The sequence below is a fragment of the Meyerozyma guilliermondii genome, genomic scaffold (assembly GCF_000149425.1).
Source record: "Meyerozyma guilliermondii ATCC 6260 scaffold_1 genomic scaffold, whole genome shotgun sequence".
In the NCBI taxonomy this organism is placed as follows: domain Eukaryota; kingdom Fungi; phylum Ascomycota; class Pichiomycetes; order Serinales; family Debaryomycetaceae; genus Meyerozyma; species Meyerozyma guilliermondii.
In genome coordinates this window covers 229,285-252,457 of record NW_001809800.1, presented here as the reverse complement: position 1 = coordinate 252,457, position 23,173 = coordinate 229,285, and the positions used below count along the sequence as shown (strand labels likewise).

At 43.8% G+C, this 23,173-nt stretch overlaps 16 protein-coding genes and 1 non-coding gene across 17 annotated transcripts; 11 read left to right on the top strand and 6 right to left on the bottom strand. All coding sequences in view use genetic code 12, as the record gives it.

Moving 5' to 3' along the window:
• Window positions 1–37: 37 nt before the first annotated feature.
• On the top strand, window positions 38–1,462 carry LAT1 (dihydrolipoyllysine-residue acetyltransferase; the record flags this gene model as incomplete). The annotated part of the gene is made up of 1 exon (XM_001486723.1): window positions 38–1,462. One exon carries the CDS (start codon window positions 38–40, stop codon window positions 1,460–1,462), a length of 1,425 nt encoding a protein of 474 aa, XP_001486773.2.
• A 47-nt stretch (window positions 1,463–1,509) lies between these two features.
• Window positions 1,510–2,415, bottom strand: PGUG_00149 (mRNA splicing protein; the record flags this gene model as incomplete). The annotated part of the gene is made up of 1 exon (XM_001486722.1): window positions 1,510–2,415. One exon carries the CDS (start codon window positions 2,413–2,415, stop codon window positions 1,510–1,512), a length of 906 nt encoding a protein of 301 aa, XP_001486772.2.
• Window positions 2,416–2,620: 205 nt separating this feature from the next.
• Window positions 2,621–3,433, top strand: PGUG_00148 (transcription factor TFIIIC subunit; the record flags this gene model as incomplete). Its single annotated transcript, XM_001486721.1, has 1 exon — window positions 2,621–3,433. One exon carries the CDS (start codon window positions 2,621–2,623, stop codon window positions 3,431–3,433), a length of 813 nt encoding a protein of 270 aa, XP_001486771.2.
• Window positions 3,434–3,898: 465 nt separating this feature from the next.
• Window positions 3,899–4,606, top strand: PGUG_00147 (nucleotide diphosphatase; the record flags this gene model as incomplete). The annotated part of the gene is made up of 1 exon (XM_001486720.1): window positions 3,899–4,606. One exon carries the CDS (start codon window positions 3,899–3,901, stop codon window positions 4,604–4,606), a length of 708 nt encoding a protein of 235 aa, XP_001486770.2.
• Window positions 4,607–4,706: 100 nt separating this feature from the next.
• Window positions 4,707–5,975, top strand: PGUG_00146 (uncharacterized protein; the record flags this gene model as incomplete). Its single annotated transcript, XM_001486719.1, has 1 exon — window positions 4,707–5,975. One exon carries the CDS (start codon window positions 4,707–4,709, stop codon window positions 5,973–5,975), a length of 1,269 nt encoding a protein of 422 aa, XP_001486769.2.
• Window positions 5,976–6,039: 64 nt separating this feature from the next.
• PGUG_00145 (uncharacterized protein) lies at window positions 6,040–7,533 on the bottom strand (the record flags this gene model as incomplete). The annotated part of the gene is made up of 1 exon (XM_001486718.1): window positions 6,040–7,533. One exon carries the CDS (start codon window positions 7,531–7,533, stop codon window positions 6,040–6,042), a length of 1,494 nt encoding a protein of 497 aa, XP_001486768.2.
• A 194-nt stretch (window positions 7,534–7,727) lies between these two features.
• PGUG_05980 lies at window positions 7,728–7,799 on the top strand. The gene has a single exon. It is a non-coding gene; the product is annotated as a tRNA-Gln (tRNA).
• Window positions 7,800–8,005: 206 nt separating this feature from the next.
• Window positions 8,006–9,637, top strand: SSZ1 (Ssz1p; the record flags this gene model as incomplete). Its single annotated transcript, XM_001486717.1, has 1 exon — window positions 8,006–9,637. One exon carries the CDS (start codon window positions 8,006–8,008, stop codon window positions 9,635–9,637), a length of 1,632 nt encoding a protein of 543 aa, XP_001486767.2.
• Window positions 9,638–9,726: 89 nt separating this feature from the next.
• Window positions 9,727–11,598, top strand: GYP1 (Gyp1p; the record flags this gene model as incomplete). The annotated part of the gene is made up of 1 exon (XM_001486716.1): window positions 9,727–11,598. One exon carries the CDS (start codon window positions 9,727–9,729, stop codon window positions 11,596–11,598), a length of 1,872 nt encoding a protein of 623 aa, XP_001486766.2.
• Window positions 11,599–11,760: 162 nt separating this feature from the next.
• On the top strand, window positions 11,761–12,726 carry PGUG_00142 (methylenetetrahydrofolate dehydrogenase (NAD(+)); the record flags this gene model as incomplete). Its single annotated transcript, XM_001486715.1, has 1 exon — window positions 11,761–12,726. One exon carries the CDS (start codon window positions 11,761–11,763, stop codon window positions 12,724–12,726), a length of 966 nt encoding a protein of 321 aa, XP_001486765.2.
• Window positions 12,727–12,832: 106 nt separating this feature from the next.
• On the top strand, window positions 12,833–14,551 carry BAS1 (Myb-related transcription factor BAS1; the record flags this gene model as incomplete). Its single annotated transcript, XM_001486714.1, has 1 exon — window positions 12,833–14,551. The coding sequence occupies one exon, from the start codon at window positions 12,833–12,835 to the stop codon at window positions 14,549–14,551; it is 1,719 nt and encodes a 572-aa protein (XP_001486764.2).
• A 972-nt stretch (window positions 14,552–15,523) lies between these two features.
• PGUG_00140 (ubiquitin-specific protease) lies at window positions 15,524–17,890 on the top strand (the record flags this gene model as incomplete). The annotated part of the gene is made up of 1 exon (XM_001486713.1): window positions 15,524–17,890. The coding sequence occupies one exon, from the start codon at window positions 15,524–15,526 to the stop codon at window positions 17,888–17,890; it is 2,367 nt and encodes a 788-aa protein (XP_001486763.2).
• A 56-nt stretch (window positions 17,891–17,946) lies between these two features.
• PGUG_00139 (uncharacterized protein) lies at window positions 17,947–18,711 on the bottom strand (the record flags this gene model as incomplete). The annotated part of the gene is made up of 1 exon (XM_001486712.1): window positions 17,947–18,711. One exon carries the CDS (start codon window positions 18,709–18,711, stop codon window positions 17,947–17,949), a length of 765 nt encoding a protein of 254 aa, XP_001486762.2.
• A 40-nt stretch (window positions 18,712–18,751) lies between these two features.
• Window positions 18,752–19,615, top strand: GOA1 (Goa1p; the record flags this gene model as incomplete). Its single annotated transcript, XM_001486711.1, has 1 exon — window positions 18,752–19,615. The coding sequence occupies one exon, from the start codon at window positions 18,752–18,754 to the stop codon at window positions 19,613–19,615; it is 864 nt and encodes a 287-aa protein (XP_001486761.2).
• Window positions 19,616–19,630: 15 nt separating this feature from the next.
• PGUG_00137 (metalloendopeptidase) lies at window positions 19,631–20,683 on the bottom strand (the record flags this gene model as incomplete). Its single annotated transcript, XM_001486710.1, has 1 exon — window positions 19,631–20,683. One exon carries the CDS (start codon window positions 20,681–20,683, stop codon window positions 19,631–19,633), a length of 1,053 nt encoding a protein of 350 aa, XP_001486760.2.
• A 200-nt stretch (window positions 20,684–20,883) lies between these two features.
• On the bottom strand, window positions 20,884–21,798 carry PGUG_00136 (uncharacterized protein; the record flags this gene model as incomplete). Its single annotated transcript, XM_001486709.1, has 1 exon — window positions 20,884–21,798. One exon carries the CDS (start codon window positions 21,796–21,798, stop codon window positions 20,884–20,886), a length of 915 nt encoding a protein of 304 aa, XP_001486759.2.
• A 669-nt stretch (window positions 21,799–22,467) lies between these two features.
• Window positions 22,468–23,172, bottom strand: PGUG_00135 (uncharacterized protein; the record flags this gene model as incomplete). Its single annotated transcript, XM_001486708.1, has 1 exon — window positions 22,468–23,172. One exon carries the CDS (start codon window positions 23,170–23,172, stop codon window positions 22,468–22,470), a length of 705 nt encoding a protein of 234 aa, XP_001486758.2.
• Window position 23,173: the final 1 nt, after the last annotated feature.

Genomic DNA, 23,173 nt, shown 5'->3' with positions numbered 1-23,173 from the left:
CATCGATGCGAAATCCTCCGGCTTCAATCTTGTTACCATGTCTGCCTTGTTTGCCGCCTCTAGATGTGCATCACTCCGTGTCATGCGCCCTCAGTGCTCGCACATTGCTGCTGCCTCCTTACTGCTCTCTAGATGGTACTCTTCAAAATTCCCTCCTCATACCGTGATTAACATGCCCGCATTGTCACCCACCATGACTCAGGGAAACATCGCGTCGTGGAGTAAGAAAGAAGGTGATCAGCTTGCTCCTGGCGAGGCCATTGCTGAAATCGAAACCGATAAGGCCACCATGGACTTTGAGTTTCAAGAAGATGGTTATTTGGCCAAGATTTTGATGGGTGACGGCTCTCACGATATTCCTGTTGGAAAGCCAATTGCTGTGTACGTTGAAGAATCCAACGACGTGGCTGCTTTCGAGAACTTTACCGCCGAAGATGCCGGTGAAGGTGAGGCCAAGCCAGCGGAAACCAAGGAGGAACCAAAGCAAGAGTCCAAGGAAGAATCCAAAGACACCTCTAAGGAATCCAAGGCAGCTCCTGCCAAGTCGGAGTCCAAGTCTTCTTCGACCCCAAAGCCTAGTGGACGTATCATTGCCTCTCCATTGGCCAAGACCATTGCCCTTGAAAAGGGTATTTCTCTTAAGAATGTGAAAGGTTCCGGTCCTAATGGTAGAATTGTGGCTAAGGACCTTGAAAATATCAAGGAATCTGCCGCTGCTGCCCCTGCTGCTGCTGCTGCTGCCGCTGCTCCAGTTGGCGCTTCATACACTGACACTCCTCTCACAAACATGCGTAAGACCATTGCTTCAAGATTACTTCAATCCACTCAGCAATCTCCTTCCTACATCGTATCGTCAGAGATGTCTGTTTCCAAACTTTTGAAGTTGCGTCAATCTCTTAATGCTTCCGCTGAGGACAGATACAGATTGTCGGTCAACGACTTGTTGATCAAGGCCATCGCTAAGGCATCATTGAGAGTTCCTGAAGTCAACTCCGCTTGGTTGGGTGAACAAGGTGTCATCAGAACCTACAACTATGTTGATGTTTCTGTCGCTGTTGCTACCCCAACTGGTTTGATCACTCCTATCGTCAAAAATGCTGACACCAAGGGATTGGCTACTATCTCTGCCGAGATCAAAGACTTGGGTAAGAGAGCCAAGGCTAACAAATTGGCTCCCGAGGAATTCCAGGGCGGTACCGTTACCCTTTCCAACTTGGGAATGAATCACGCCGTCACCAGCTTCACCTCCATCATAAACCCACCTTCATGTGCCATTTTCGCTGTTGGTACCGTCACCAAGAAGGCTGTTCCATCCGACGTCAACGAACAAGGATTCATCTTTGACGATGTCATGAACATTACCGGAACCTTTGACCACAGACTTGTCGATGGTGCTCTTGGAGGTGAATTCATGAAGGCTTTGAAAAAGATTGTTGAGAATCCATTGGAAATGCTAGTATAGAGAAGTAGATTACAACAATAATACTAAGTCGAGAATAGCGATACATATTAGTCGGACTCCGAAGAATAACCACCGAGCGCAGGTTTTGGGGTATTGTTTGAACCACTCGGCGTCGTTGTGTTTCTCTTGAGTGTAATCGTTTGCTTGAAAGGTGTTACTTTTGAAATTTTATGGACCGGTGAAACCTCGGTTTTTTCGTCAATTTTTTTTGGGGCTGCTTTGAATCGCTTAAATGCTTGCTGAGCTATAGCATCATCTTCATCATTTTCGGCTTTCGCTAGTCTATCTCGCAGTTCTTGTAACTCACTTTCAAGACGTTCTTTAGTTGCGTCTATGATTTCGTTAGTTCCACCATTCTCCTGAAGCTCTTTTTTGCGAGCTTGCAAAGCTTCCAATTCCTCACTAAGTTCTTGCTGACGTTGCTGTTCTCGCAACTTTTTCTCCAAGTTGTCCATTAGGTCTCCATCGCCGTTTTTCAAGTTGGCATTTTTTTGCCAAAAAGGATCTCGTTTCCTCTTCTCTCGCTGTTCCTTAAACGATTTGTTCTCTTTCTCCTCTCTTTCAAGTCGTTCCAAAATTTCGTCTTCCGTCTCTGGGGCTTCGGTTCCAACTACAACTTTGGGCTGATAATTTCGAACCGCACCTAGTTCAGGCACAAATCCGGCAGTTTGTGGGCTTGTCTTAAATGTAATGTTGTTGTTGCACCGAGGACATGTAATGTGGAAGCGATAAATCTTGGTCTTCAAGTACATCTCTTTGGTGTATTCTTTCTTGGCATTGAATTTGCGAGCTTTGGATATGTATTCGTTGCACCGTGTACACCGCATCGAGTAGGGGGTTTCTAGACGGACTTTTATAGTTGCTATACCTCCACCAGACTTCTTTTTCTTTGGAACTTTGGAAGGATCGAAGTCTGGTGGGTAGTATTTGTTGATGGATTTTCGTTCCGACATGGGAGAAGGGTCCGAAAGTTTCGTTAAATGAAGTATTTCTATGAAGAAAGTAAGGTGCTTTGGTGTTTACTTTTGGTCCGTGAACTGTTCTTTGCGAAAGTAAGAGTATACTCTTCTGTTCGCATCCATATCACCTGCATTTGGTGATGATGGGCCTGCATAATTCGCACCCTCTTGTTTTTTATTGTTTAATCCTCCATTCCATATGACTATTAAAACCATATATATTGCCCGCCACGGCTACCGTGCCAACTGGTTACCGCCACCGCATCCTCCTAATCCCTCGGGAATCGATAGTGACCCTCCTTTGGCACCTCATGGTATAGATCAAGCCAAGCAATTGGCGTCTCATATTCAACAATTTCCCGACGACAAGAAACCTCAGATCATACTCAGTTCGCCTTTTTATAGATGTGTGGAAACGAGCCAGCCTATATCGCGTGCTTTGGGACTTCCAATTGCCATTGAGCGTGGTGTTGGTGAGTGGTTCAAGAAGGACCGCGATACCATTCCTGAGCCGGGGAACTACGATTTACTTCAACAATTCTTTCCCGAATTGGGCACCGCTGAAAGCTGGGACAGAGACAATACTGTGGGTGTAATTCCCAGCTTGAAGGGTGAAGACGAGAGTGATATCTTTGAGCGGGCACAACATTTTTGGAAGGCTTTTTTCGCCGTGATGGAGAAAAAATTTCCCCACATTGAGAGAATTTTAATAGTTACCCATGCTGCTACCAAAATTGCCCTTGGAATGTCGTTACTCGGGAAACTGAGTGTGTACGATGCTGTGGACGAAAATGGTACTTTGCTCAAAGCTGCAACCTGCTCATTGGATACCTATGAGCACCAACAGAACATGTGGGTTTTAACAGTCAATGGAAACTGTGACTTTTTAGACGAGGGTGAAGAAATGAACTGGAACTTCCACTACAAATTCGAAGCAGGCTCGGACGAGGATATTAAGATGCGCCAACAAGAGGCACAAGCGGCCAATGATGAGTTTCAGGTAAGTAAATAGACTGATACAAACACTTGCTTGAACTAACATTAGGACATGTATATCACCATTGACATACCGGCACTAGGCAATACGAAGACACAAGCAGAAGATTCAAAGGATGCATCCAGGATGGACAATGTCATTGGCCCAGCAGCCCAATTTCAGATTTCAGAGCTCGCGGTTGAAACGCCATTAATAAAGCTCACTAGTAATGAAACACATGTGAACCGTTTAGCGGCTATAGACGGCAAGATACTACAGACCAAATGGCGACAGCTTGTCGGAACAGACTTAATATTTGATGATTACGGAGAACTTGTCGGACAAGTCAAGGAGCATTTACAGGTAGATGACAGTGTCAAACTAGTAAGACAAGATAATGATGAAGTGGTTGAAAATGATGACGAGAAGCTACCAAAGTCTCATGACAACGCAACCAGCTTTTTGAAGCGTGCTATGAAGGCTGCCAAGAATAAGTAGTTAATGATAAATTGGTCGCTGCAACAATGTATCCTAATGCACAGGGTGCGGCTTCGGATTTCTTCGCACATACGCACTATAAATATGTTTGGTTCAAAGCTTCACGAAGAACTACAAGAATACGAGCTTGTCCTTGCATCAACATCTCCAAGGCGAATTGAAATCCTTGAGACCATTTTGAAGTTGACAAATGTTAAGATTGTTCCGTCTTTTTTCGAGGAGAATATCAGCAAGCATGGTCTTCATTACATTGAATACGTACAGCAAACGTCTCTAGGAAAGGCAAGGGCAGTTGAAAGGCAGCTAGAAACATCCAGCTCACATAACTCACTCATTATATCGGCAGACACCATAGTTGTATGCAACGGAACGATTTATGAAAAACCAGGAACGAAGGAAAGACAACGACAAATGTTTGAAGAATATCGCAAATATCCAATGTTGGAGGTAGTGACTGCCGTTAATGTGGTCAATTGTGCCTCCGGAACGTTGCATTCACACACAGAAACCACAAAATTATACTTTGATATTGAGTGCCCATCTCATCTCATCGACGCTTACGTAGAATGTGGGGAAGGGCTCCAAGTGGCTGGCGGATTTCAGTATCAAAGTATAGGAAATTTGTTGTTTCTGAAGATGGAAGGAGATTACTTTAACATAGTGGGATTGCCTGCTAAAGGGTGTTTTACGTTGCTAGAGAAATCTATATAGTGGTTGGCTCGGTTGTACTGTATACACCATGTGTCAAAAAATATTCGAAAAATACGAGTTGATAATCTCCTGAGGGAGAATTTTAACTTTCTCACTGTCAATGCCAGCTCAATGGGAAAATGTAGAGGAATTCTTAGCGCACTGCTGTGAGCACAACGAAATAGATTTGGACTATGTTCGGTCAGACAATTTCTATAACATGCTACGCCAGTGCGACTGGCTGAAGGAGCCATTATATGAAGCACTTTATTATTCGAGAACCCCATCGTTGGAAATCAAATTAAATCGCTCTCTGGCAAAGACCTGGGTCATGGATGAAAGACTATTTATCGCACATAAAGCTACCAACACTTGGAGAACTCGAAAGTTTCCAATTGATCTTGGAAGAGGCCATGCGAAGTTTCAGGATAACCATCTGAAGGAGATGCTGCTAGAAGAGGATGCGCAAAGAGGAACAAAGTATACTGCGCTCGCAAACTCTGAGAGGAATGGCGTAAAAATTCAGGCTGATATTGTCGCTACCCGCTCAACTTTGGTAAACCTCATGATGTCAGGAATAGACAGTACCAAGGCCCTGACGTGGATATACGCTGTTAATGACCAGCTCTTTTTGGAAGACGACAAGAAAGGAACTCCTTTCAACAATCCATCTGTAATGACAGGACCCAATTTCGAGCAATTGATGACGGTTAGGCAGAAAATGGTCAATGGCAGATTCTGCTTTGAGTGGCCTAAAAACAGCAATGAGAAGTACTATACTTTGGTACGACATTCATGTTCGCTGCTGAATGATTCCATATTAGTAGCATGCGAGATTGATGCAGTAAGGCCGCTAGAAGGCATAGATTTGAAACCCAGTCTGAACGAAACATTTGGCCTTGACGATCCAGTCAAAAATTTAGAACGATACGTTGAATTTAAGGCGAGAGTACAGTGGAATTCTGGCTTGAAAAATTTTCATCCTGCCCTCATTCAGTGTCAATTGGCTGGTACACCAACACTCGTTGTTGGTCTCAAAGATAAACTCAAGTTAACTTCAGTTAAAGAGTGGGATGTTAACAAGGTACTTTCTGGAGGCATGAAGCGTCTTGAGAAATGGTTTTTGGATCGCTGGTTGATCTTTTTGGTTCGTTTCATCAAGGGCTGTATTCTGAAAAAGCGCAATGGAAAACTTCAATCATTCTGCTTTGATGTCGAGGGTTCAAAGCTTGTAATGCGAGAACTTACAAGACCCCGACTACACTTTGAAGCCGCCCTCACAAGCGATTTCCTCAAATGGAGAGAAGAACACCCACAAAGAGCTCTCGACGATCAGTTGGCGAAATTGCTTGGCCCTCTCAGTATTAAAGACAAGACTATCGTGTCGTAAAATTTATCCATGAAATGGCTATATAGAAGTGCTACTGGTAGCATAATGTACACTCGTTCTATTATCACTTCCCCTTACACTTATTCTTCAACGTAAAGTCAGCAACTATGGGCCGGTGATCACTCATGTAAAGTCCGTTGAATTTAGAGTGAAGCATGCCAAAACTCTTCAAGCGAAGGTCCAAGTATCGTTCCGAAGGAGGCGAAGTAGTCAACTTGTCGCATAGCACCGTCTCCCCAAGCTTCGCTGTATAACTTGGAGCGAAGATGTAGTCTATATTCTGGCCGCCATTGAGGAGTACTTCTCCTTCGAATCCAGTGACAGTAGACTTGGAATGGCCATACTTGTTAAAAGCCGTGGTTAACTTCGCCAGGTTACGAAATTGTTCGGTAATGATTTGATATGCTTTCTCATTAGGTTCAGTATTGAGGTCTCCACACAAGAAAGAGGGCCACTGATTTATAGAGTTCATCTTGTCCAAAATGATTTGTGCCAGTCCTTGCTTGGACAACTCTCCCATATGGTCGAGATGGGTGTTGAAAACATTGATGTAGTTTCCTGATACATGCTTCAAAGTAACATAGGATACGATTCTCAAGTATTTTGCATCCCAGCCTTCGAGAGCCATCCGTGGGTTATCTTCGTTGAGCCATATACTATCGTAAAACACCATTTCCCATTCTGATGTTTTGAATAAAATGGGGACAAACTCACCTAATTGGTCGCCGTCGATTCTTCCAACACCGTACGCTTCCCACTCGGGCTCTTCAGGTGGAGAATAACGATTTAAGTCTCTCATAATATCATCAAGTTGAAATTTGTAGACTTCTTGAAGAGCTACCACAGTATTGAGCTGAGAGTTGAACTTTATGGATGCAGTAATCTTGCGGTATCTCTTGAGCCATGATTCCTCCCCAGGGTCCAAGATATCTCTTCCGCCATTTCTCACGTTGTGAGAGTATATTCTGAATGTCATCGGAGTAATGTCTATACTGGCAAAATCTTGAGGAACTTCTGCAAAGTCTTTTTCGTCGGTAACGATCGGATTTGCAGGGTTGGCGCTTCCCTTCTTGGGTACCCCTGGTCGATTCACACCTTTCTCGTCGGACTCAGCACTGTCATACATGCCACTAAAGAGCTCTTCTTCATCATCGTCTATCTCGTTAATATCTCCAAGAAATCCATGAGGATTATTTATGGGATCTTCATCTTCGGTATGAGGAATGGCTTGAGGTGGTGTACCCTGTTGCTTCAAAGGAGGCCGTATACTGTTTCCCTTAAGCTTGTTATTGAGTGCTCCGTTCTTGGACTCTTTTTGCTTATTATTCGGCTCTCCTTTGATCGCTATAGGTGCCATTTTTCTGTTCAGATACTCCTGGACAACGTTCAGAGCATCTTCAGATGTTGTTGGAGGCTGTCGAGTAACGATATAGCCAAAGGACACCACGATGAATATCAAGATGACCGCGAGACGTATTCTCTTGGTACTTTGAAGTCGAGTCATGGGAGGTAAAGAATAAGAATTGAAATGGAACGGTAGAGTAGCGCGGCTGTGCATGCAGGACGGAATTCAGGAACCAAAAATATCTGAATGGACCACGAAGAGATGATGAATCTGGTCTGGAATTGTACTCGCTTTATATGGTGTTTGAGATATACGGCTTTAAATTCGAGCTTTTTCAGTTTATAAAAACTATGTTTAACGACTCTGCACCCTCTTGAATTGTAGTTGCACTTCCTTGGCAACGATCGGGTTGTATAGTGTAGTGGTTATCACTTTCGGTTTTGATCCGAACAACCCCGGTTCGAATCCGGGTACGACCTGTTTTTTTTCCTCTCTTAAAAATTATCACTACAGAAATTTTGAAGCTAGTAATTATCATCAACAAACTTGCAACTCTATCATGCCTCTGTCACACTCTAACCCACGCTCCCTTACCTCTTGCTCATACCTTCCGCGCCGACCCTCGTTGATGGTTTGATGACATAAGCGTCGCATCACAAAATTTTTGGAATTTTCATTTCTCTTCATGTCTGCTGTAATTGGTATCTCCTTTGGTAATACATCCTCCTCGATCGCTGTTGCGACTCAGGATGGAAAAGTCGATGTAATTGCAAACCCTGATGGTGATAGAGCCATTCCTTCTGTATTAAGTTATGTTGGTGCCGACGAATATCACGGTGCTCAGGCCAAAGCTCAACTCATCAGAAACCCCAAAAACACAATCATCAACTTCCGTGACTTGATTGGCAAGAACTTTGACGATGCCGATGTCAGTGGCTCGAAGTATGGTGCTCCAGCTGTCAAACTTGACGATGGTAAGATTGGATACCAAATCACCAGAGACAACGGAAATATTGAAACTGTCACTGTGGCCGAAGCTACCAAGAGACATATGTTGCAGATGAAAGTTGCCGCTGAAGACTACATTGGTAAGAAGGTGGAGGGTGTTGTGATCACTGTACCTACTGATTTCCATGCTCACCAAAGGGAAGAGTTGACCAAGATTGTTAATGATGCTGGGTTGAAAGTATTGCAAATGATCAATGAGCCATCTGCTGCGTTGTTGGCCCATTTATCTGCTGAGGAGTCTCGTTTGACCGAGGACAAGTTGTACGTTGTAGCTGACTTTGGTGGTGTCAGATCTGATGCCGCTGTTATCGCTGCTCGTGGTGGAGTGTTCACCATTTTAGCCACGGCTCATAAGCACGGATTGGGAGGAGACTTATTAGACGATGCCTTGGCTGAGTACTTCGCCAAGGAATTCGAAAAAAAGAAAAAGACCAACCCAAGAACCAACGCTAGATCTCTTGCCAAGCTCAAGGCAGAATCCATTACTGTTAAGAAAACTCTTTCCAACGTCCAAACCTCCACCTGCTCCATTGACTCGTTGGCTGAAGGTTTCGACTTCCACACCACCATCAACAGATTGAGATACGAATTGACCGCTCGTCTGGTGTTGTCAGATATGACTAGTTTCATAGAACTGGTGGTTACGAAAGCTGGACTTGAAAACCTTGATATCGATGAAGTCTTGTTGGTTGGTGGTACTTCCCATACTCCTAAGTTGGCCTCGAATGTTTCGTTCGTTTTCCCAGAATCTACCGTGATTGTATCTCCAGCTCTTGATTCTAAAGCATTGAACCCAGAGGAGCTTGTTTGTCGTGGTGCTGCTTTGCAAGCGTCGATGGTTGAATCTTTTGACGAAGAGGAAATCAAAGAATCTTTGCAGCCTGTTGTGGTCAACACCCAGCACTTGTCCAAGTCTATTGGTATCAAGGATGCTGAAGGTAACTTTACCCCAATTTTGGTGGCAGAGACCGCTTATCCTATCAAAAAATCGATCGAGGTTACCAACGGATCTTCGACTTCGGTCGTCATTGACCTCTACGAGGGCCACAGAACTGTCAAGGAAACCGTAATTGAGGCCGAAAAGTACTCTGACGACGAGGAAGACGACTACTCTGATGAAGAGCCCGAGGTGAAGAAGGAAATCGTTTATGTTCCTGGAACCCTTTTGGCCCAGCTTCCTATCAAAGACCTCAAGCCCAACTCCAAGTTGGAAGTGATTGTCAATATCACCCACGATGGTACTCTTCATGTTTCTGGTCGTGAATTGAAACAAGGATCTGTCGCTGTCAAGGGAGAGATTCAAGCTTAATAGACGAGCTAATAGACATTAGAAATAATGGAGAAGACAAGAAAACGTACTCCAGCTTTACTCTACTTCCTCCATGCTTACTCTCACCCATGGTTTGTACTCTACATTATGCTTACTCTACTATACTTGGTACTCTACTACCATCTGCCGTACTTCGCAGTGTTGACAGTTCGCATTTCTCGAATAGTTGTCTTCAAATCATGGGGAAAAAAAAGCAGGAGATGTCCCAGGTATATGGAAGCAACGAGTTCATATTTGGAGAGCGGGGTGGCCGTGGGAAACATCTATCATCTTTTTTGAAGAATCTATCTCTTACAGGCTCGTCAACTCGTTCGGGCGAGGCTGAAGACGATGTCAATCGCAACATTTACGGAGAACTTTCTTATGGTCCTGCCCAATCTATGCAACGAAGAAGCAGCTCATCGGTAAGACTGTCTGGTAGGTCCGTCTCAGGACCGGTAGGAAGCTCATATGCTCACATGGGTGTGCCTGAGAAGAATCTCTCCTTGTACTCAAATCAGTCTATCGCCAATTCAAATCCCAGCTTAAAGAAATCAACAAAATTAAAGTACAAAGACTTAGATGATGACTGGGATGCAGACTTGGAAAAGGTGGACGAGGCACCCGTGGCGAAGACCACAAAAAGCTTTTCAAATAGCAACCCTCGCTACGACAATCAGATGCCAGTAATGGTTGATTCATTATATCCGGACCTCATACCGGTGTCGCAACCGGCTCTACCAGACAAGGACTCTATGGACTACGAGGATCTCAAGATGAAGATGGAAGTGAGTCGATTGAATCAACTCAACAGTAAATACATGAAGTTTCACAAGGTGCTAACTTCTGATGCAAACATCGACTTAACTGAGCTTCGAAAACTCTCGTGGAACGGGATTCCGCAGGAACTACGGGCTTTGTCATGGCAACTTCTCCTTGGCTACTTGCCTACCAACCATTCAAGACAGCAGTCCACACTCAAAAGAAAACGTCAAGAATACGCAGAGGGCATCAATACAGTGTCCAATATTGACCTAGACGAAGACGCAGCAAATGCCAATGCTGAAGCGTCTCGCTCCGAGTTGTCTCTCCCGTCCACCACAAGTTCGAACCGCGATAAGCAAATATACCACCAGATCAAAATTGATGTCAAGAGAACTAACCCCACCATCAAACTCTATGGCTACCCAGCCACTCAGCGGTCGCTTAGAAAAGTTTTATTTTTGTGGGCCATTCGACACCCGGCGAGTGGTTACGTCCAAGGTATAAATGATCTAGTCACTCCTTTCTATCAGATCTTTCTTCAAAACTATCTTTGGCAATTACAAAAGAAAAGAACGGGAGAAGGTGAGGAGCTCTTCATTCCCAACTTGCTCGATGATAATGATGAATGCGAAAAGGCTATTTTGGACGACCCTCAATTGGCCAGGTTGTCAGCAGATACCTTTGATCCCGGTAGGCTTTCCAGTAGAGCTACATTAATCATAGAGGCGGATACATACTGGTGCTTGTCAAGGCTTCTTGACAATATTACTGACAACTACATTCATGAACAACCTGGTATTATTCGGCAAGTTGGTGATTTGCGGAATTTGATCTCCAAGATTGATGTGGAGTTACTACAGCATTTCGATAGCGAAGGAATCGAGTTCCTTCAGTTCTCGTTCCGGTGGATGAACTGCTTGCTCATGCGAGAAATTTCCATCCCGCTAATTATTAGAATGTGGGACACATACTTGAGTGAGACTCCACTCGGGTTCAACAGTTTCCATGTTTACGTATGTGCGGCATTCTTGATCAAGTTTAGTAATGAACTCAAACACAAGGAATTTCAAGAGATTATTCTCTTCTTGCAGAACCCACCAACAAGTGGATGGACAGAAAGAGATGTGGAACTTATGCTCAGTGAAGCTTTTATTTGGCACAGTCTCTACAAAAATGCAAGCGCCCATTTGCGCTAACGAATACTACACTTGGGTCAATCACTTCAATTCATTGCCAGTCTATCATCCTGCACACATTCACCCGAGTCAATCGTCATCGCAGGTAATTCATTAATTTACGTAAGGTATATAAGACCCACGCAGCCCGCATTCGCTGCAAAACCACTTTATACATTCAACATGTCATCTAAGCCGGCCGGAAGAACAATCCTAGCTTCAACAATCGCTAAACCGTTCGTAGAAGAAATCACCGCCAGCGTGCAACAACTAGGTTTCAAACCCAAGTTGGTTGGCTTTCTCGCTAATGGAGACCCCGCGGCTCAGATGTATGCCAATTGGACTGGCAAAACGTGTGAGGGACTTGGGTTTGAGTACGAGTTGGTCCAGGTGGACAAGAACGACTTGGAAAGCGCGTTGATGAAGGCGAATAAAGACGATAATGTTCATGGAATTATGGTGTATTTCCCAGTGTTTGGAGATAACCAAGATCAGTATCTTCAACAACTCATATCAACCGAGAAGGATGTGGAGGGGCTCAACTTCATGTACTACCACAACCTCTACCATAACGTCCGATTCTTGGATCCACCTTATAACGAGCAGAAATCCATCTTACCATGTACTCCACTTGCAATGGTGAAAATCTTGGAATATTTGGGCGTATACAACATTATTCTCCACTATGGGAACAGACTCTATGGTAAAAAAGTTCTTATTGTCAACCGGTCGGAGATTGTTGGTCGTCCCTTGGCAGCTCTACTTGCTAATGATGGTGCTACTGTCTACTCGGTAGATATCAATAATATCCAGCAGTTCACTCGCGGAGACGATTTACTGGAACAAAGACACAAGGTGATCGATTTGGACTCGAAGGAACATACCTTGGAATCCTTGGCTCCTCAATGTGATGTGATCATTACTGGAGTGCCATCAGAGTCCTACAAGTTCCCCACCAACTATGTTCGCAATGGTGCGGTGGTGATCAACTTTTCATCGAACAAAAATTTCAACGACGATGTCAAGCAAAAGGCTGGCTTATACGTACCATCGATCGGAAAGGTGACCATAGCCATGCTTCTTCGTAACTTGATTCGTCTTATCAAGAATAAGAACCACAGGGCTACTTTACAGAAGACCGCTGCGTAAGCTTTCGCGAACGCTTAGGTAAGGGCATCGCAAGCCCCTCGCGAGTCACAGAAATTGACTCGCGGTCAACAACTTTGCAAGAGCCCCTGTAGCTTCGTTTCCGACCATGTCTATGAAGAAAAAATACGAGCCCATCGATCCCTTGGCCGCAACTGAGTCGTTGGGTTTCCAGACCCACCGCAGAGGTGCTAGAAAGCCTTGGACAAGACAAGAAGATGAAGCTTTGATCCACTTGATAGGACAAATGCATCCAGATACCACACAACTAGACCCTGAAACGGTGAAATGGGATGCATTGGCCGAGCAGCTTTCTCCTGATGGACTACGGAAACCAAAGGATTTGAGAAAACGTTGGTGTAATTCATTGGACCCCAGCTTGAGGAGGGGAAGATGGACGAAAGAAGAAGATGATATGTTAGTCAATGCTTACAAGACATATGATGCCAATTGGCAAAGGGTGGCTAAAGAAATACCTGGACGGACTGATGATCAATGTGCAAAACGGTACTTGGAAGTATTGGATCCAGAAACGAAAGATAGGTTGAGACCATGGAGTAGAGAAGAGGATCTTAAGTTGATACGACAGGTAAAGTTACACGGAACAAAGTGGCGCACAGTTTGTTTGGACTTAAAGGGCCGTCCGTCTCTCACGTGTCGAAATCGATGGCGTAAAATCGTCACTGATGTAGTGCGAGGCACCGCCGATGCGTATGTGGAGGAAGAGGTTAGGGCGATCACGAGTAACGATAATACTTTGAAAGATGACAGACCTATTCCTAAAAGTGAGATGGATCCACCACGTCCTCGAAAAGAAAATACTGTACCGCCGGCGCCGCCATTGGGAGCAAAACCAGCTTCCAGTAATATTGATTGGCGTTACTCGTTGGAACTGACACGAGCTACACCTGCTGATTCCGAGCTTCCTCATCGCTTACTCTTTGATAACGAAAATGGAGGAGCCATAAAAAATGAACAATTGGTTCAAGCATTAATTTCCTATGCAAAGTCACATCATTTGGAAATCACGGTGCATCAGCATATTCACCACCACTACTCATCGCAGGTTCCACAAGACGTGGGTTTGTCAGGGCTGGCCATACCGAACCTCAATATTCTCAACCAAATCTCACCTCCCCAATTTGACAATCTTCTGCTTTCACCCATAGGTTCAAATCCAGTCGATACCGGCCGCAATTATGAACTGGAAGTCAAGCGACATCAGCATTTCAACTATTTGCCGCCATTGACTGAGGTTCCCAAACTCAATTCCTCCAATACCCTGCCGGCTCTCGGTCAACGTGAGATGCGATCTCCGCCTGATCCTACGAGGGATCAGGGACTTTATCGGTTGCTCAATAATAAGCAAAAGGACAATCTTACTCCACTAACTCGTGCAGTAGAGATGGCATCAGCAGTAGAAGCCAATGACCAGCTTCGAACCAACAATTCTCTCGCGCGCTCGCTGCAAACAGACCGGGGTCACTACAAGCGCCAGAAGTACGAACCGAGTGAGGAAGAAGAGATAGAAGAAGGTCCTGATTTCTGGGAAACGATGAGAAACTTGACCGAGGTGCAACAACGTCAAGTGTCGCAGGAACCAGTCTCGGCTCACCACCCGCTACATTACCAAGGAAGCTCTACACCTCAGCCCACTCCACAATTTAACTATTCAATGATGTCTCAGGCACAACCAGCGTATGATGAAGAAGAGGATATGGATATGTTTTACGAAACTCGCAGAGACGGCACGGCAACTTCATCGGACCCTTCGATGTACGACTCCATTATCCAAGGATACGGGGTGATTCCCTTTAACCCGTCATAAAATAGACATAAACTATATAGTCTAAGCAGTAGCTTCAGCCAGATTTTTTTGGGGTGGGGTGTAAATAGTAAAACACATAACCTTTTTCTGTGTTCTTCTTCTTTAATGCTTTTAGGTATTCTTATAATGTTTATTTTTTCATTATTCACATTTTTGTATAATATTGTATCTTTTCCGTTCAAATGATCCGTTCTATACATTTTTGGTACATAAAATTCTTCATTCATATCTTTTCTTTCTGCTAATCCTACATACATGTTTGAAAATAATGTATTCCAGATTTCTTAGGAAATTCTTTAGAATTCTTAGTCGGTTTTTCGCTTATTAACGGCCACTCACTACTTTCATTTGTTAAATTAATCACAACCATATCATCTTCAAGGGATGTATATTCGACATATAAAATGCGCTTAAAGTTTTATGGGTAACATCAGAAAAATAATCAAGACAATCTTAAGCTGTTCATTTTACTATTTCATTCTATTTTGCATGTGATGTCAAATTCAGCATAATATTCAAAGCTGTCAAGCCATCTAATAGGTGGTACCATATAAGGACCAGTTTGTTTAAGTTCCCTTCCGGGTTTGAGAACCAATCTTAAGGTACCTGGAAAATTACAAGGTACCTGGAAAATTACAAGTAGCCCCCATAAGATAATGTTCAAGTACTTCTTTTGGAACTTCATTAGAGATGTAATCATTAAAGACAACAGATACTACCTTATACATAGTGGAGGTTATAGAATATAGGTTCACAGCCTTATTGTAAATCCGCACTATTGGTACTTTTCTGCAGGATAGCCAAGATTCGATCACCTAGGTCGGAGAAGTGTAAGATCTTTATTTGTTTGGACAACATTTTGTTGCCGTTTGAGTATTCTTGCTAGTGGGTCCAATTGCAAGCAACCATCCCGTGGCTCACCAACCTGAATCCAACCCTCGCAAAGGTTTCATCTAGCAAGATCAACGGGTGATGTCATCGGAACCAGCTGCTAGAAAGCCTCCGGAGGACGTGAAAAATCAATATAAGAAGCTCATTAGCCGAGAGTTTCGAGACCTTCAACTTGCACAGGACCTCAAAACCAAATCTATCTTTGATCTTATCGACTATTGTGAACTCTTATATGAGAAACTGGTAGAGTACACGGACTCGGACTCCGGGTTAAAGGCGTACATGCGGGGGTATTTGATATTCAATTACTTTATAAACTGCTTCATTATGCTCCATTTTCAAGGATTTGACAAGTTTATTGAATCCAACGAACCAGACTTCATATTATACTTGAACGTCTTTGCATTTTATAACACCAAAGATGTGATCCGAGATAGAGGTCATTCGTTGTCACTTGAGTTGGTGCGCCAATGGATCATCGAGTTCTTGACAGACCAAAAACTTTTGTCTTTTGACGTGCAAGAATTATATGATTGGCTCTACCAGTATATCGATTACCTCAAGCAAAAAGACCAAGAAGAATTTCAAAGTGACGACCTGCGATCAGCCAACGGAGTGACTTATGCTCAGCCCTCAATAGAGTACGACAGACAGTCTCTCAATCTGTTTGAAGAACGTTTTCCGTCGGTGGACCTTCCTTCAAATTCATCGCCGAATAATGGTTCGTTCGATTTCATTTCCCCAGAAGTAAAAGCCCAGTCGTTCCCAACACCTCCCTATCCGGTGAATAGCACCTTCACAAGGAGCCCTACACCTCCTTATCCTTTGGATGATGAAAAAGGTGTCTCGACTGATGACTTGTATTTCAGCTCAAATGTCCAACCTCCAGTCCAACCGAGACCGAAGCAATTACCACCTCCCATTCCCAATGCCACTCCAGTTCAGCTTGAGACGAGCTACGAAGCTCGCCCGTACATGTCCTCGAATCAGTCATTTCCTCATGGTTATTCTCAAAGTGCTCAGTACCAGCGGAACCCTGTTCCGCAACCTGCAAATCATATTCATCAGCCACCTCCCCGCGGTAATGAGCAGTATTACTCAAATCATAATGGTTACACCCATAATGGTCACACCCACGGACGTCTGATGTCCCGTGATATGGGCAAGTACACAATTTGTGGTCTTAAGAATTTCGGGTCTACCTGCTACATCAATCTGACAATCCAATTGCTTTTTGGGTTGTACGATTTTTCGTTGATATTTGAGAATCAGGGTTATTTGAAGTATGTGAAGAACCCCAAGTATGTCAAGCTTCTCCAACAACGACATCCTACCAAGGACTCGGGGCTCTTAAGTGAAGCAATATTCAGCTTGCTTAAGACCTTCAAAGATCATCCGCAAGCTTCCATTGCCCCGACCAAATTTCTTCGGGTTTCTTCTTTATTAAAGCCGGACTTGAACATTCCTTATGAGCAGCAGGACTCCCAAGAATTCTTATTGTTTGTGTTGGAAATGTTACACAATGAGCTTGGCTCCAAAGCGTTTGATGAAACCGAATGGGAAAACGATCGAATTGGTCGCTACATGACGAAATGGGGTATCAACGTAAGTCCTGAAGACCGTGAGCCTTATATATCATGGTATCGATCACTTTTGAAATTGGAAGGGTTCTCCCCAATTCACGATTTATTTCAAGGGCACTTGCAGAGCAAATTGATCTGCAATAAATGTGGGTTTGAATCGAGTAACTACTCCCCATTTACCATTTTATCTTTACCAATACCTCTGGGTCATGGTCATCGAGTGGACTTGGCAGACTGTTTGCGTTATTATACAAAGGACGAAATCTTGACTGGAGAAAATGCATGGAAATGTCCCAAGTGTTCGAAAAACATCTCCAGTCCGCTGTCTTCCAGTGTGCTAGACTCACATCCTGTGTTCGCAACTAAAAAGAGTGGGCTTTTCAAGTTGGGAAGACGTAGTAAATCTCCTAGCAAAAAACCACAGAATGGTAGCCAAACTTCATCAACCACATCACTAGGCTCCACTACAAAAAAGCTCAACTTTATCAAGTTGCCCAAAATACTTTTCATGCATTTATCTCGGTTTTCTATGACCAGTGTCACCGATAAATTGGACACTGTTATAAAGTATCCATTACAAATTACCTTTAACAACAACACCAACAATTCCAACCACGAAATCACCTATAAGCTCACCGGAATCATCAATCATTACGGAACGTTGAAAAGTGGTCATTATACTGCATTAGTGAACAAGTCATCTCGGACTTCGGGAATGGACAGCTTGCGAGATCCTTGTTGGTGCTTCTTCGATGATGAGCAAGTTCGAATCAAGGTCAGACACGGAGACGCCGCCGATCCACATGGGGAATACCGGGAGCTCAACTCTCGAGATGTTTATGTCTTGTGTTACGAAAGAGTTTAGACGAATAGATGACGACATTATCAGTATTTTATCGTTCAAGTATTTTTCACTGAAGATTATCGCCCAAGTAATTTTTTGCTGATCTGACCGATATTTGTCTTCTTTTGTTTCGCTTCATCTTCAGAATCTTCAGACTCTTCCGAATTAAAAGCAGCAGCAGTTTTCTTCTTCTCACTCATCTTGGGTCGTAACTGTACTTTGATTCCCTCCTTCGGTATCTCCTTCACTTCGTGAACGCTATCGTTTTCTTTGTGTATATGCTTCTCGTTTCTCCCTGCCTCTATTTGCTGGCTGAGGAAACGCATGGATTGTTCTTCATCATTTTTCATCAGCTGCTGTCTCTTCACCAGAACAGATTTTTGATCCGAGTGATCAATATAGCTAATCATAAGACTGTGGTCATTCTCGTCGTCACCAGGCTGTTCTACCCTCACGTAGCTATTTTTCCCCAAATACTGTACAAACAGAGTTAAACTCGACCATTTTGTGGAGTTCATATGTACATGATCTCGGTCGTTGGAAATGTACTCCTGGTAAAATTTGTTGGCATCAACGCTCTTGGTACCATGGCTTATTCTCAACAATGTCATGAAAGCATTCAAGAACTGCCTTGAAAAGTCCTCCGTTACTTTTTTCGTACCCTTTTGTTCCATATCTTCAACTCTACCCTTGTGTGATGGTGACAGTAAATGGTTTTTGTAGCCATTAGCATCCCTACATTGTTTATGGCATAGCTGGCAGTAGTACTTTAGCTGCTGTAACCCCGAAGCCTTTAATTTTTTAGCTTGGTATTTGGCGGTTCCTATCTCAGCTCTTGCCATTAACAAATAAGTTTCCCCGCGAAAAAGCGATGAGAACTTAATGCTTATAACCCACCACCAGATGTCGTTGCGGCGCTTTTTATTGGGGAAAAGAGCCACCCTAGGCACCCGCGCATACCGAATAGAAGCAAATAAACCCCCTGCAAAATCTTATACATGCTTTTTGAGTCCCGTGTCAATGACATGGAATGCGTTGATTCCACCATCGGTAAAGTATTTTGGAGCCGCTTGCACTTTGGGATTAGTGCTCACGAAGATACATCCGAACGTTTTGTTTACTGTGGGACCACCCTTGCTACTTTCTGTGTGGTTCTTGAATCGCCAGATTGCTTCTAGAAGGTATAGGAATGAGCTTCAGGTGATAATGCCAGTGACGGCCGAAGCCTTTAGTGAAAAAAACGATAAAATTCAGCTCAAAAGCTACGATGAGAGCGATGAAGAACTTGTCTTGAAGGGGATTGAATCTGAATTTGACTTTTTCAAAACGCAAATAGCCGAATTAGTTGCTAGACGCATACGAGACCACGCTAGTATGGAGTCCAACAGAAATCTGCTTCTTGTCGATAAAAACGGTCAGTTCTGCTTACATCTCTCGGAGAACTACATAGAAACGTTTATTGTACTGAAGGCTGAAATCAAGCTGGAGGAGAGTACTCAATTGGTGGATTTCATAAAGTTATCAATGCCGCTATTTGCTTCAAGGCAAGACAAAGTGAAAAAGGCAACTGTTGAAATATACTTGCTACAGGTGCCAGGCACGGACATGGAGTACAAGATCACTTTGCGGATCACACCTTATAAACTCTGGACTTCAAAGAATGAATCCATTGTCATCACCTCGCTTCCCGGCGGTCCTATGAAGAGCGAATACATTACGAAATTCAAACCCGACATAACAGTATAATGTGTAAATAGAGATTTAATGCTTGAAGAAGTTTCGGCTAGCATCACTGAACATTCTGTATTCGTAGCATCCAGATGATTCTTTTATGTGTTCCAAGTCTGGTAGCCACAGCTGGATATCATGAACTCGCTTTTGAGTATTTGGGTGAGTCGAGAAAAACTGTTGAACTGCTCCCTCTCGTGCTGGCCCCTGTGTTTGCTGCTCCCATTGATTCATTCTGCCCCAAAAGTTCACCGACTCTTTAACGTTCATGCACAGTCTGGCCATGAGCTCGCATCCTATATGGTCTGCTTCCGATTCCATTTCCCTCGAAGATGGCATTCTAAGAAGCCCGTTTATAAGCAAGTCGTTGAAGGTGGTTATACCTGTCATCGCATACAAAAGAGTCAGCAACCCGATATACAATGGCTGTTTGGAAAGCTGTTCCAGCGAGTGGTGAGCTAACTGGTGTGAGAGCTCATGAGAGAGGACAGTTGCCAAACCGTCATCGTTCTGGCATATTCGAAGAATAGACGAGAAGATGAAGATCTTACCGTTGGGTAAAATAAATGCGTTTGGTGGAGACTTGGGATCGTTGATCACATGGATGGCCCACTTGAGCAGCTTCAAGTGTTCTATCTGTTTTTGGTCTTTGGAGCCGGCAATGGCAGAAGCAAGCAATTGGTTCATGATATTAGAAATACGTGAATAAACCGGATCATTTACGGGAACAATGTTTTGTTGGTATTGATATAAAATTTGACGATAAGAATAATCGCCAATTTTCTTCTCCAACCAATATGGTATCCAGATACATCTAAGACGTCCAGTAAACGGGGCTTCGTCCAAATTGTAGACGTAAAATGCTGCCAAACCAAGGCCGGCGTATATTGTGTTCCGGCTGTATAAGAGATTTATAAGGTTGTATTGAGTGGCGGGAGCATTGTTGAACCGTCTGTAAGCATAATTGAAACAAGTAGATTTGTGGAAAGAACGATGGATACAGTTTGGTGCTTTCACGGTGGTTCTCTTTATTGCGGTTTGGCGTATAGAATGGCCTATCGGGGACATAAATGGTTTGAGCAACATAGTAATAGGATAAAGACTTCGAAGATTTTCGAGCGGCTGCGAAATTAGTTACAGGCTATTGGACCCAAATAGGAAGATACCGAGACAGTGTTCGTTTGGTGTTACTTTGGAATTTTTGGTTCGTTCCCTTAATTGTCTTGTTTCCTGCTCCTTCTTGTCTCCTTGCTAGCCTAATTCATATACCTTCCATTATATCTACATTATTTAAACACTACAGCGGGTTCCGAGTCGCTTTCACCCTCTGCATCGAAAGCCCGATCAACTCCACCTCCCAACACTTTGGAAACTGGAGCCCTTTCGTCGTTTTTGGTGCCTTTCAATTGAGAATACGGATGTGGCTGTGGGTTATCATGAGAAATAGATTCGTGCACATAGTGTTCGTTAATCTTTGTATCCGAACCATATCTGACTTGAAAGCCATCTGTACTTGAGCTGTTGCTCAGCTGATAGTGGGTTATAGGTCTTTGTTTAAGATAGGATGAGGTGGCTCGGGAAGGAAGTTTTTCAAAGAAAGCCGGGCTGTTGAGTTGCTTGGCAAAGCTATCAAGAGACCGATCTTTTTTCGGTGAAGACCCCGAGCCATCGATGCTCACAGCAGAACTATGGTTGCTGGAGCTCATCGCATCACCCCCGATATGAGGCGGTTGCATCAACCCCGTGTCGCCCGCGATAGTGGAGCCGTTTTTGACGCCTGTGGTAGGAAGGACGGGAATGACAGTGTCATAGAAGTCATATGCAGATGGTGTTTTTGAATGCAGCATATGAGGGTGTTGGGGAAATGGTGAAGTACCTTTGTTGGATCCGGTTCGGTTGTCAGTGACGTTGGTGGACAGGGTGGATCCATGGGATGATGATACTGAAGCAAACACTTTTTCCTCCAGATTTTCGCCAATTATGTTGTGATTCGACCGCCTATCCAGTGGTCTGTGTAATTCTTCCTGGAATTCACTGAACAGATGGTTGTCTCTCAAGTCCATGTCCACTTCATCGTCGCTTCGGTCCTCCTTATTTTGCTTGCGCTGGTTTCTATACCAGATAAACACACACACAACGATGATTATAAGCGAGGGAATGCCAATGGCGAGACCTACAGCTAGGCCTTGGGTGTTAACCATGATCTCATATACTACAACAGCGAGCGGGGAAACCTGATATCGATGGTAAGTTTATGAGTCGGATGTCCTGTGCTAATTTCGTGACACAGACTGGGATGGTGTACCACAAGAGATCGGTAAATATCACGAAAAATCACCGGATGAAAAAATATTAGGTACCAAATGAAGGGTCCCGGCAATCAAGGTAAGCGAATGAGATGAGTTCGATTTTGAGGTATACACAAAACCAGAACTAATTATTTCAGCTGCAGGAGACTGGCTTTAAAGCGATAGCTTTCCAACCTCCGAATATATGGAAATAGCAAGTTTATGAGCCAAAGCTAAAATCACCAACTCCTTCTCCTTTCTGGGTGCGGAAATGCTGTCTTTTGCTCGCGGTGTCTGCAGGATCTTGCCTAGCCAGGAAAGCTAAGAGTTTTTGTGAAATCCCCAAAAAGGCAACGAAATTGAAGAAGCAGCAAGATTCAGAAAGCAAATGACTAGCTCCAAATTTTAGCTGATTCTGGCTGATTCTGGCTGATTCTGGCTGATTCAAAATTTGATAAAAAAATAATTCACCGGAAGGCAGTGCTCAACTACATGATGCTGGTAGTGATACGTACAGGAAGTTATGTGCATGATTATCGGGATGGCTTAGTCGCCGAGAGGTCCCTTGGGTATATACATAGATTATAAAAATTCGCCAAGTGCTGTCTGTTTCAAATCAAGCACTTCTCCATCCACTGTCAAAGTGAATTCATGGACATCAAACGGTTGTGTTTTGGACGTTCTTGAAGCTCGCAATTTCAACATACCATCTCTGATCGAGCCCTTAACGGCAAATTCAATGTCAATATCTCCACTCACGGTGTTCAAAGTACCGGAAATCCATGGCCACAGCGACTTGAAATCAATGTTGTCTCCAAGACGACTGGTGACTTCGTCAGACATTCTCAACAAGTACAATGTAGAATTCACAATGGGCGATCTTGTTTTCTCATAGTTGAATATTATGACACACGCGAGCGTCACACCTATTCCATAAGTCCAGAAGTAGTTTCTGTTCTGCTTTTGGGAAACGAAAGGGTCTGGAAGCTCTCTTTCTACTGTCACAGGGATGGTCCGGGTGACTATTTTGCCATTGACTTCTTGTTGTTTTTCCACACCTTCGGGGTTATGTGTCAAATGCTGCTCACTGTATTGTCTAATACCAACAAACCCCGACCGGAAAACTGGCCTGGTGGCTCCAATCCGCCCGACTCTAAATGCGTTCAACATGAGAAAGTTTGATTTTGCGATCGCGGCTGGAAATAGTGTGGGTGCACGGATGGTAGCACCAGCTAAGATTCGTTTCTGTGAGTCCTTTTTCTTGCGCTTTATTACCCCACGAATCATT